Below are 13062 nucleotides of genomic sequence, written 5' to 3' on the forward strand. Positions count from 1 at the left end.
TGGTCATCAACTGCCCGTTTTCTTTTCAAATGACAGATAAACATTGCTGGATGTAAAAATAAATTAAATGCCAATGCATAGTCACTGTTCTCAGACGCTTCATTTCCCAAAAAGCCTCGAAATGTGTGGCCGGCGTGACATTTCACGCAGCATCTTGCCTGGTAATATGTGGTACTTAAAAATATTAGACTTTTGTGTGTAAATGTTATTATTATGAACACCTATTATTTGAGACACTACATGGAATATGTGTTTTTATCAAATAATTGGACCCACATGAGTGTTTTTAACTATTGCTAACATTTAAATTAATAATTTGACACAATGCACTTTTGTGTACATGCATGTTTTTACATTGTACTTATATTTTAAAAACTATACCACAATAAAACTTGGACACAATAAGTACATTATTTATTTATTTATTTTTTCAGTACATAGTAGCCTGGTTAAAGACAACTAATATAAAGAACATATATCCGAATATTTTGTCACACTCCTTCAGTTTTATTCATTTGATCAAAAATACAGTAATATTGTAAAATACGTTTATCATTTAAAGAACTGTTCCTATGATCACAGGAATAAATTACATTTTACAATATATTCACATAGAACATGGTTATTTTAAATAATATTAAGTAATACTATTTCACAGTATTGCTGCTTTTACTGTATTTTTGATCATATAAATGCAGCCTTGGTGAGCAGAATAGACTCTTTCAAAAACATTTAAAAGAAATCTTGGTCTGATAGGTAGAGTATAATATAAATATAGGCCTATAAATGTATGCAAAAATCTTTTCAAAACAAGGCTATTTGTCAACTCACATATGATGCTCATTAAACACACACACACACACACGTGTGTAACCTTAGCAGAAAGATCAGTGTATTTCTATTATGTCTTTGTGGCTTTATTCCGTGGGCTAACATGAGGTTTTGCTCTTGCTTTCCCAGTGGAGGCCTCTTCTGTTGAGCTGCAGCAGCGCAGACGCAGAGGTCTCTCCTCTCCTGCTCTGTTTCCGGTCTGATTTCCGCTCTGCACGCTCACTCATTCACAGAACAGCGGCGTCTCAGAGGACCAATCAGAGCTCCGCCTCTCCTCCTCCTCGGCAAAGACAAAGGTTTCCATGGTAACGGTACACACCTGCTCTCTGACGGATGGGATTTACCATCTGCTCTTGTTAACGAGTGTCTGATGCTTTAATGTGACGCGACACGTGACAATTCCAGTATTAATGACTCTTCTTTTGATGAAGTGCACAAAACACACACACAAATATTTGAATACAGATTTATATATCTACACTGAAAAAAAATGATAATCTAAAAATTATAAATAATATAAAAAATTATATTTGATTTTATATACTATATGTATGTGCGTGTGTGTGTGTGTGTGTGTGTGTGTATATATATATATATAATTTAAAGACTTACAGATTCTCTGTCTGATAGAATTTTTAAAATCATGGAAATTTTCTTTAGAATTCCCCTTTCCAAAAACACACCCATTTCATAGACAAGCCAAACACACAGTCTGACTGTCCAAACTCAATAAGAGATCATGTGACTGTGGAAGCAGACGGGCGTCTCTGTTCTCTACAGCTCTCGCTCTGATTCTCCACGGATGCCGCAGTAATGTAATCCTCTTCCTGCCTGTCAGACACTCATATCATCCTTCTTTATTCCTCCCATCAGAAAGGCGTTGTTCGGTTCAGCCACAAATAGCAGCAAACTCCTGCAGAATGCGGAAAACAAAGAGAGAAGAAGATCACAGAGACAAACATGCATACAGTCATGAAGTACAAATACTCTACTGTTGAAAAGTGTGGGGTCAGTGTATTAGATCAGCATATTAGAATGATTTCTGAAGATCATGTGACACTGAAGACTGGAGTAATGATGCTGAAAATACAGCTGCGCATCACAGAAATAAATTACAGTTTAACAGATATTCACACAGAAACAGTTATTTTAAATTATAATAATATTTCACAATATTACTGTATTTACTTTATTTTTGGTTAAATAAATGCAGCCTTAGTGACCCGAAATTTTGAACGTAGTATACACACAACTCAGTGTGTTGCTGTCATTTGGTGTGAATTGCTCAGAAAAGCACTGTTTGAGAAATCGTTCATGTCTGTAGCAGAAACAGTGCAGGAGGAGTTACATTCTGAAGTTTAATACTTAAAGGGATAGTTCAATCCAACATGAAAATTGTCATTCATTTACTCACCCTCAGTTTGTTCCAAACCTGTATGAATATCTATCCTCCGATGAACACAAAAGAAGATATTTTGTAACCAAATAGCTTCTGGTCCCCATTCACTTCAATTGTTTGTTTTTTCTTCCATGCTATGAAAATCAGTGGGGAACTGTTTAGTTACTGACATTCTTAAAAAAGATCTTCTTTTGTGTTCAACAGAAGAAAGAAACTCATACAGGGTTGGAACAACATGTGGGTGAGTAAATGATGACAGAGTTTTCATTTTTGGGTGAACTGTCCCATTAAGGCTGGGGTTTGTTTCAGTCCATATAGGTGGTTTATGCCCAAATTAAATACACCATTCTTATGGATGCACAAGTCTTATGGTTGCACACTTCATCATTACAGACTCACTGCTGTGAAACCCCCATCCATTGCACTGAATAGACTCATCACTGATGCGTTCTGCTAATGGCAGCAATTAGAAACCTTGCCTTACGTTTCCCAGCTGCTACACGGCCTGCATTCAGATACCAGCTGGACAGAGAGGGTCACGTCTGTCCACCCCACCCCCACCCTCCACACACACACACACAGTCTCTGGGTGGAGCTCAGCTGTATTGATCTGTCAGTCTCACCTCACCTCACCCACAGCGCTGACATCATCTACCAACAACAAAATCACACCCAAAAACATTCAGATTAATTATGAAAGTTGAAACTGATTTTACAAAGTCACTGGATGTAAAAATCAAGAACTTATGCATGTTTTGTAAAATCACAAAAATGCAACTATATTTATCTTTTTATCTTTCTTGAGAAGATTCTCAGGAGGCAAGCCTTTTTTCCCCCTTTTTTTTTTTATTTCCTTTTTATAAATAATAACAGACTGTATTTTCTGTGTTGAATAAATTGAGCTAAATACAATTATTATGATGGATGGATGGATGGATGGATGGATGGATGGATGGATGGATAATGCTGATGCTCGAGACTCCGCCCAGCGGTGACGTGTGAATATTGATCCGTTTTAATGGAGGTTTTTGGACGCTGTACACTGCCATTATTTTTTGCCCGCACTGTGAAGATGAGAAGATGAGATGTGAAAAGGTAAGGATTGTGTTCCTCTGTTATCATGGGATGTTTACGTATGTTGTCTGAGCGTCTGTTGCTCGGTTGGGCACAGAGAAAGGCTTCAACGATTCGTTCACCTTGGAAAGATGATAAGAAAACAGCTCACCGCGACGACAAAATTAAAACCCGATGACAGAAATAAAGTCTTGGTTTACTTGGACACGAGCCTGTAGAATATAAGATGGACATTTTAACAATAGCTTAGGCTAACCAAATGAATGTAACAGTAATGAACGAGTCTGGTGCTTTAGCAGTATCTCTGCATATAGTTGGTAATAATTTATGATGCTTCTCATTTATATTTGAGTCTCAGCTGAAGCTAGATGATCGATGTCTTTATTATTTTATATTTGTTTCCCCGTCCAAATGACTCGTCGTTGAATATCAGTCGGGCCCACATGGAAAATAACCGGTAAAGTGAAAGAAATTGTTTATTAAAAAGACGCGGACCTGAGATAATAGTCTGTGTCTGTCTCGATTTTATCAGAGACTTACTGTAAATGTCTACGTGAAAAAGTCTAGGCCTGTCTGAGCAGCTGACAACATCTGATCTGCCTTTATAACATCTTCTGACTTCAGACGAATCAATCGGGTCGACACCCTTACAAAAGCATTGACATTTTCGAACAAAATAATACGAGGCAGACACATTTCCCCATTTATGTCCACATTATGGTGGACTATTTGGTGATGGGTTGGGCCCACTGCTGGGAAATCCGTTTTTTAACATGCTGGTCCATGCTGGTCATTGTTTCTGCTTGACCAGCAACAAACCAGCTGCCAGATGGGTTTTAAGCTAATTTTTATGAGAGTATGGTCCACTACAGATCAATTCTAATGAATTAATAATATTGAAACGCTTTCCCTCTCAGCTGCATGCAGGATAAAATGGATTACGCACACGTAAACTCGCACAGATGACAGAATGGACTCTGTGGAAAACAGCAGCATGAAGCAGCAGCAGCAGCAGCAGCGTGCGTCCTCGCCAGCCAGATTCAAAGACTCGCCGTCAAAAGCGGTGTCCAAAAGCGCGTCTGGCAAAGCCGGCGCGTCAAAGAGCGGCGGTAAAAGCAGCCGCAGTAGTTCTCCGGTCACTGTCCACACCGGCAAAGAGCGACACGCGGCCAAAGGCGCGGCAGCTGTCCACGCCAGTGGTGCTGAAAGCCCGACTCTCAGAAGGGCGGAGAAGAGCAAGAGCATCGAGGAGCGCAGCAGCTCCTCTGAGGAACCCTACGCCTCCGACGAGTTGGGTGTGGGGGCCGATGCTGCTCGGGTTGTGTCCGATCAGCCGAGCTCCTCGAAATCCTCTCAGGGCAAAAGAGAGACCGCGAGAGCCGACGGAGGGAAGCAGGCGGCCAAGAGCGCTGTAGGATGCGGCCCGGGCTTCTGGAGGGAGGGATGCTTGCAGTCTGAACTCATACAGTTTCACATGAACAAAAGCTTGAAGAAAGAAAGCGGCATGCCAGCGAAGACGGCAACGGAGCCGCAGCTGCCGCCGGCGGACGCACACCGGCCCTCAGAAGCCTTACCCCAGCCGAACCAGGAGCTGCAGGACGAGATCGAGAGACTGGAGGACGAGAACGAATACCTGAAGGTACGCTGTTAAAGAATTAGTGTGAAATTACAATATGTTCCAGGTTAATAATTGCATGACTTTCACAGTGGGTCTTCTCTCGTATCTAACTGCGCTCTCAGAAATTTCTTCTGAACAAAGAGCATCATACTGTGTTTCTACAGTGAAGGCACCAAGCATGTAATGCAGCATGAATAGATCATGCTGTAGTTTTTTTTATTTTTTATTCTTGTTGGTTTTATTTGTGCTATTTAACTAGTTTTGGTTCACTTTTAGCAGTTTGTGTTGTTGGTTTTATTTGTTGAGTGTTATCATTGTGTTTTGGATGTTGAGAATGGATGTCACATCTTTCAAAGACGTTTCTCAGCAGTTACTTCACTATTGTGAAAGATCCATCCTCAAACAGTTATGAATATGAAATAAGTTATTGATTAATCTTCATGCTTAAATAATGCTAAAATAATATCTTCATGTTCATGCTACGAATAGTTTGACTATCTTAAAGTCAGGCAATTCGCTCATATTCTAGCTCGTCATCATTTTGACAAATGCTTTCATTTCTCACACATATGACATGACTAGATCAGAAATCTGAATATGAATATGAATATGCAAGGTCAAAGAGCCCAAACAAATACTAATCACTAATCACCATTATGGTGACTTCAAAACAATTGCAGAAGTAAACATCTAAATTTCTCACAGTGGCACAGTTAAAGACTTTATAATGTGAATTCAAAGTAAAACATGAGCAGTAAATGACTGAGATGTTAGCATCATTCTGCTGTTCATTCACAGTCATTGGTAAGAAAATGACCCAGCATGCATTGATTTCACAGCATATTTCTAACTACAGTAATATATTGTAAAATAATACTCTTTAATCCTGTAAATACCTGGCAAATTTTTAAAGTGTAGGTTGAAAAATGTGGCTGGAAATATGGGTTCTATTACAGTTTTTCTTGATTGCTAAAACACTATAACCAGGCTTTTGAACTAAAATTTCAAAACCATAACGCTTCAAAAGCCTGGTTATAGTGTTTTAGCAATCAAGAAAAACGGTAAAAGTGAAATTTTTAAGTAGAAAGACTAAAATGCTACTTGTCTTATTAACAACTAAAAAAAAAAATCATTTTTTAGAGTGAAATGCAGTAAGTCTCAGATAATTTGGCCTTTTTATAATTACATAACAGAATAGTTCATGTATGACTGCGAAAAAAACGTGATATATCTATATAACACAATATCTGTGATGCAAAAATACTTTGATGACATGTACATATACTGGCAGCTGCATGATTAGAAAATATTTTTACCTTAAAAATATGTTTGACAACTTGAATAATAATCATATGTATTCAAGGTCTAAGAAGAATATTATCCTTTTAATGATGACAGTAACACCACAATTTTTTATTTAGTTACTATATCAAAACTTTTGTTGAACATGCAATAAAGTTTTTTTTTAAACCAAAATAAATACAACGATTGCATTTCTGACAATTGGCTCTGGCATTTTAACTAGATTTTTAAAAAGTTCCACCATTATTTGTCACTGACCAACATAAAATTCTACATATTAAATATAGTTGCATATTTTTGTAAGCAAACATGACTGACATGTGAACTTGTGATTTATTAGCATGAAATTGAAGAAATGCGAGCAGAGATGGATGAAATGAGGGACACGTTCTACGAGGAAGATGCCTGTCAGTTGCAGGACATGCGGCGTGAACTGGAGAGAGCCCATAAGAACTGCAGAATCCTTCAGTATCGCCTGCGAAAGGCAGAGAGGAAGCGAATGCGATACGCAGAAACCGGTGAATTTGATGGGGAACTGCTGAGGAGCCTGGAGCAAGACCTAAAGGTAGAATCAAATCCTCAAGGCAATCTATGATGCCTGTAAACAACTAATACAGGTCAGATATGATATTCTTCCCTTTTAGAGTCACAAAAGTAAAAAATACCCAATCACAAAACAGCAAGACAGTGACAGTAAAAAGACAACATCTCCAAAAACAACATCTGTAAAATGTTCATTCCTCTACCAGGTGGCCAAGGATGTGTCTGTGCGTCTGCACAACGAACTGGAGAATGTGGAGGAGAAACGAACGAAAACAGAAGAAGAGAATGAAAGACTGAGGCAACAGCTGATTGAAGTGGAGGTGACCAAACAGGCTTTACAGAATGAGCTGGACAAGACCAAAGAGGTGAGAGCGTCTGGAAGTATACAGATGCCAAACTAAGCCATTTTCAGTGCAATGGGAAAAAATTGTATATAATTAACCTTTTTAAACCATCTTCACTCAGAAATTGCTAGTAAATTTCACAAATAATTACAAAAAAGGATTGCATTGTATTACATAGGAAATTTATTTTCTTTGTTTTATTTACAACTTCAAAAAATCTTTTTGTAGTTTGTCTCTCTATACTCATTTTTGAAATATGCACAGACACATCAAGCATCATTTGTTTTGAGAATACAGATATAATGAAGTTCCATCATATTTATTTCCAATTTATTGCAAATTATGAACACGCAATGATATTTCTCTCAGCTCTCTCTGAAACGAAGAGGAAAAGATGTACAGAAATCAGAGAAGAGGACTCCACAAACCCCAAGAGAGGTAAGAGCGATGTTGTTTTCATCAAGAGCCTTCCTGTAGCTCTAAAAGTAGAGCACGGTGTGCATGTGTACCTTGAACAGTGTTGCCAAACCATGTTGATGATTTCCAGCCCAAAACATTCACTGCCAAAATAATGTGATAGAATTCTATTGCCATGTCAGCCAAGGTTGATAAGGACCGTTTAACCCATAAAAACTAAATAGTGACAAAAATAAAATTAGAAAAATAAATAAATTTCCCAAACAGGAAAACAGATCAAAACATGGCAAATACAGTAAAAGAAAATATAACAAAAATGTTTCTGCCAAAACATTTAGAAACTATTACAGTATGTAAAATGAACAGACCTTAACCCTTGAAAACACACACACGCATCTTTTTCAATGTCAACAGCAAAAACAAGCCAATTCAAGTGAAGACAAAAAAGCCCGGTATGTGATTGGAATAAGCAATGTAATTAGTGCAACTAGTGTTTTGGGTCATGCACACACCAAAACAGCCGAAAATGTGTCACTCGTGTTCAGAAATCAACAAACACAATAATAATGTGCTTACCTTCATGTTGTGCTTTAACTTCAAACAGAACAAAAGTTGGGTTCACTCTCCCACTCTGTAGTACAACATATTACTGTATACAACTTATATTTATGCCACTTTAGCATAGCCATCACTTGACTATACAGCTACAAGTTTTATTAATGACATGACGACTGATTGGATGGTGTACATGGACACTAAGGGTTCGTTTGTTAATCAATTTGCCAATAAAATGTAAATGATAAAACCTGTGTTGGGGAAAGTTACTTTTAAAAGCAAATATTGCGTTACTCCATAAAAAGTAACTAATTGTGTTACTTTCTATGTAAAGTAATGCATTATGTTACTTTTGCATTACTTTTTGTCACCTGGCCTGGGCTTGCTTATTTGTTTTTTAATAACAAAAAAACACAAAGTTATATTTTTAGCAACTGTAAAGGCCCTTTCACACCCAAAGTGAAATGAATAAGCCTCAGGCTGAAGGAAGTATCTCAGCCTCTGCACCTCACTCCCAATTTCTCTCAACACAGGGACAGGAGAGCTGTCGGCGAATAAACTGGAAAACAAAGTAGCTTGCATTACTTATTTGAAAAAGAAACTCAGATATTTTCTTGCAAATTTAAAAGTAATGCGTTACTTTACTAGTTACTTGGAAAAGTAATCTGATTACATAACTCACATTACTTGTAATGCGTTACCTTCAAACCCCACCAAACTGATCCCAAACCAGCCCAAATTTTATCCACCCGTCTAAAGCAATTTTGACCAGCACAATCAAATACAAAAACGCCCATTTGGGTGGAAATCCGCCCAATCTGGCAATGCTGACCTTGAATGCAGTGTACGTAGCGTTGGATAAATGTGTCTGCCAAATGTATAAACGTAAATGAGCATAGCACTCTTTCATTCGCATTAATGCATGAACAATTTTAAAGCATCTTAAACACCATGTTTTCTTATATAGGAGGCAAATGAAGATTTGAAATGCCAGTTGGCCTTCATCAAAGAAGAGGCTACCTTAATGCGGAAGAAAATGGCTAAGATAGACAAAGAGAAGGACCGTTTAGAGCAGGAGGTCCAGAAGTACCGCTCCTTTTACGGTGATGTAGACAGTCCTCTCCCCAAAGGCGAGGCTGGAGGTCCTCCCACCACCCGAGAATCCGAGCTGAAGCTGCGTCTGCGGCTGGTAGAAGAGGAAGCCAATATATTAGGCCGCAAAATCGTGGAGCTGGAAGTGGAAAACCGTGGGCTGAAGGCGGAGTTAGACGACCTGCGCGGGGATGAGCTGTCTGGCGGGACGATGGACCCCTCGTCCAGAGAGCAGAGCGAGGCGCTGTCCGAACTTCGGCAACAGCTTCAGTTGGTGGAGGACGAGGCTGAGCTTCTGCGCCGCAATTTGGCTGACGTGGAAGAGCAGAATAAGAAGATGACTAGCGAGCTCAACAAACTCAAATTCAAGGCCGGGTCACACGAGGGATCACGCTTTAGCAGCGGAGCAGTCGATGGGGCAAAAGTTGAAGCCCTGCAGGAAGAGCTGAAAGCCGCTAGGCTGCAGATCAACGAACTGAGCGGGAAAGTGATGCAGCTGCAGTATGAAAACCGTGTGCTGCTGTCCAACATGCAGCGCTACGATCTGGCCTCTCATCTCGGCATCCATGGCAGCCCAAGAGACAGCGACGCAGAAACCGACTGCGGCCGCAGGGAAAGCGACGACGACTGCTCTCGCCTCACGCCCCATCGCAAACGTGAGGGTCCCGTCGGCGGAGAAAGCGACTCCGATGAAGTCCGCAATATCCGGTGCCTGACTCCCACTCGCTCCCTTTACACCCCAGAGGGACGTTTTTTATCCAGAGGTTTCAAAGACCGCCAGCAGATGATCGATATCCGGATGGAGGCGGAGAGATTGAGCAGGACCATCGACAGACTCATCGCTGATACCAGCACCATCATCGCAGAGGCTCGTGTTTACGCGACCAACGGAGAGCTGTTTGGAAGAATGGATGACGATGACGAGGGCGGTCGGATACGAGAGCACGAGCTGCTTTACCGCATCAATGCTCAGATGAAAGCCTTCAGGAAGGAGCTGCAGAACTTCATTGACCACCTGGAAGTCCCGAATCCAGAAGACCGAGAAACTGAAGAGCCTCTGTCAGTAAGTGCAAATAAACGCAAGACTTACCCAAGTCTATTTAAATGAATAGTTGACCTGAAATCAACATTCAATCATTATTTAATAATTCTCATGTCGTTCTGGCCCTGTATGGCATTTTTTTTCACCAAAGGAGATATTTTGAAGAATAATACTACAGGTTTATTATAATCACATCACAATCACACTAAATGACTAACTTAAAGGGGTGGTTGATTGCGATTTCACTTTTTTAACGTTAGTTAGTGTGTAATGATGCTGTTTGAGCATAAACAATATCTGCAAAGTTACGAAGCTGAAAGTTCAATGCAAACGGAGATATCTTCTTTTAAAATTCTGGCAGTTTAATGCCTACAAAAACGAATCGCGATTCTGTCTTCTAACGATTCTAATGGATTCACAAGATTCAAAATCAGTGTTCTAAAGCAGAGGTTCTTAATACTATTCCTCGCGTTCCCCTGCTCTGCACATGCACACGCTCTGCATCTCTCTCTCTCTCTCATTCAGCTCAGCTCCAACAATGAACTGTTCCAATTATACACTTACTTTCACATAGCTATGAGAAGCGTTAAACATGGACGCGCATGAGGTTGCTGTACTGTATTAAAGCTTTATTCAGGATAAAACCGTAAATTAAAAGCTAACATAAGCAGCAGCATTTACAAATAACAGCGTATCTAAAAGTATGAGACAACAACAAACAAAAAACATAGGCCTACCATTAACAATCAAGCCTAGAAAAAAACCAGTGAACCACCCCTTTAAGTATTCATATTCATTAATTTTGTGTATGTAGTATTTTTGTGTGAAGAACAGACTGAATTTTAAATTGTTTCTATTCACCAAAAACCTTTGCATTCTGCCGTCAAATAAAATATAGCATCAGGTTTGACCTCGATACTGTTTGCATGATATTTGCAGATGTTATTGACATCAAATCTGGCAGTTGTGGTGGAGAACAGGATTTTTAGAAAATAATGACTTCCGTTTTGGTCTGTTTGTCACACAAGGCAATCGTATGACTTCAAAAAGCTTGGTATAAAATGCATGATTAAAAAACTGCATAAAGATTTGCTAACATTTAAAAAATAAATAAATAAATAAAAACAGCGGTCACACTTTAGTTTGGGGACCAATTACCACTATAAACTAACTATTAACTATGATTTTTGCCTCAATAAACTCCTAATGTGCTGCTTATTAATAGTTAGTAAGGTAGTTCTTAATTTGGGGTTTAAGGATTAAGGGATCTAAAATCTGGTTATGCAGAATAAGACATTAATATGTGCTTTATAATTACTAATAAACAGCCAATATGCTAGTAACATGCATGCTAATAAGCAACTAGTTAATATTGAGAATTGCTCCCTAAACTAAAGTGTTATCAACACAGCATATGGGTTTGGAACAAAGGTGAGTAAATATGGCAAATTGTAATTCTGACTTTTCCTTTACTTTCCTACAAAAATTATGGTTTGTTGCATGGATGGATTTGAAATGTACTTTTTTTTTCCCTCAATAATCTTGAACAATTGTTAACGAATATTTCACTCTCTCTCATATTTCCTCCTCCATTTTGATCAACCCAGATGTTTCAACCGATTATTTTGCTTATTCTCATCCTTGTCTTATTTTCGTCTTTATCGTATGCCACTATTTTCAAGCTAGTCTTTCTTTTCACTCTTTTCTTTGTTCTGTAAACGTCATTTTTCATTTATTTATTCTATAGTTTTGCTACTTTCTTCCTTTTCTTTTTTTCTGTTTCTTGAGTTATCATATTGATTTTGGACATGTCATTAAAGTTATGCACGGTACAGGAAGCGATCACCATTTCAGGCACAGAATACAGTCATTCAACCACACACAAGTTTCCACTCAAAAACAGCGATGACAGCTGCGCTTCACTGATTGCATATATTTGGTGAGTATTTTTGTGTATTTAATTAACGTGTTACAATTGATACAGTTTAAATTATGCTTTTGCATTAAGTCCCAATTATCTGAATATTTATACAGAACATGAAAAATTATTTGCTCCAACATTTTATTGACTGTAAAACATGTTTTGCAAACAATAATAAGTCATTCAACCACACACAAGTTTCCACTCAAAAACAGCGATGACAGCTGCGCTTCACTGATTACATCGTATATTTGGTGAGTATTTTTCGTGTCTAATTAACATATTACAATTAATAGAGTTTAAATTATGTTTTGGCATTATGTCCTGATTATCTGAACATTTAAAAACATGAAAGCTTCTTTGCTTCAGCATTTTGTTGATTTTGTTGATTTGAGCATTGTACATTAGTAAAAATAAAAACGTGTCATTGATTTCTGCAGCATATTTTCCTATTTATATTCTCACCAAGAACCATTTTCTCTTTTCCCCCAAGAGCCCCCAGTTGGCCATATGTTTTTTTTTTTTTGGAGATTAAAAAAAGTTCTTGATGTTACATTTTAGGTGATAATTGTATAATCTGTTAACAGAAGACAAAGTGAAGCCCTTCTCTGATGCTCCAGTGCTTAGATGATTTTCTAAAAAAAAAACATACTGTATAACCATTTGACATCAGGATGTAGAACCCATTCGAAACCTTTATTATGAAGACTGCACTTTCAGAATATAGAATGTGATATAATTGTGTTTTAAAGGTTGATGATCTGCTTTACACTGTAAACAATGAATATGGGCAGTTGTTTCATTGTCTTCATGTGTACTCATTACGATCCTTAAAAATACTTTAAGAAGTAGGCTACTTTAGACTGCCGCAATCTTGTGAAAAGTGGTAAAATACACTCTAATGTGTGTGCAGTTATGATTTGT

At 38.3% G+C, this 13062-nt stretch overlaps 1 protein-coding gene across 1 annotated transcript; it reads left to right on the plus strand.

Moving 5' to 3' along the window:
• Positions 1-3249: 3249 nt before the first annotated feature.
• On the plus strand, positions 3250-12139 carry LOC107726250 (protein SOGA3-like). Its single transcript, XM_016535781.1, has 7 exons — positions 3250-3325; positions 4222-4943; positions 6565-6789; positions 6974-7132; positions 7481-7549; positions 9051-10238; positions 11825-12139. The coding sequence occupies exons 2-7, from the start codon at positions 4275-4277 to the stop codon at positions 11933-11935; spliced, it is 2421 nt and encodes an 806-aa protein (XP_016391267.1). The 5' UTR covers positions 3250-3325; positions 4222-4274; the 3' UTR covers positions 11936-12139.
• The last annotated feature ends 923 nt before the right edge of the window (positions 12140-13062 follow it).

Source organism: Sinocyclocheilus rhinocerous, unplaced genomic scaffold, assembly GCF_001515625.1.
Source record: "Sinocyclocheilus rhinocerous isolate Xijiao unplaced genomic scaffold, SAMN03320098_v1.1 scaffold216, whole genome shotgun sequence".
NCBI lineage: Eukaryota > Metazoa > Chordata > Actinopteri > Cypriniformes > Cyprinidae > Sinocyclocheilus > Sinocyclocheilus rhinocerous.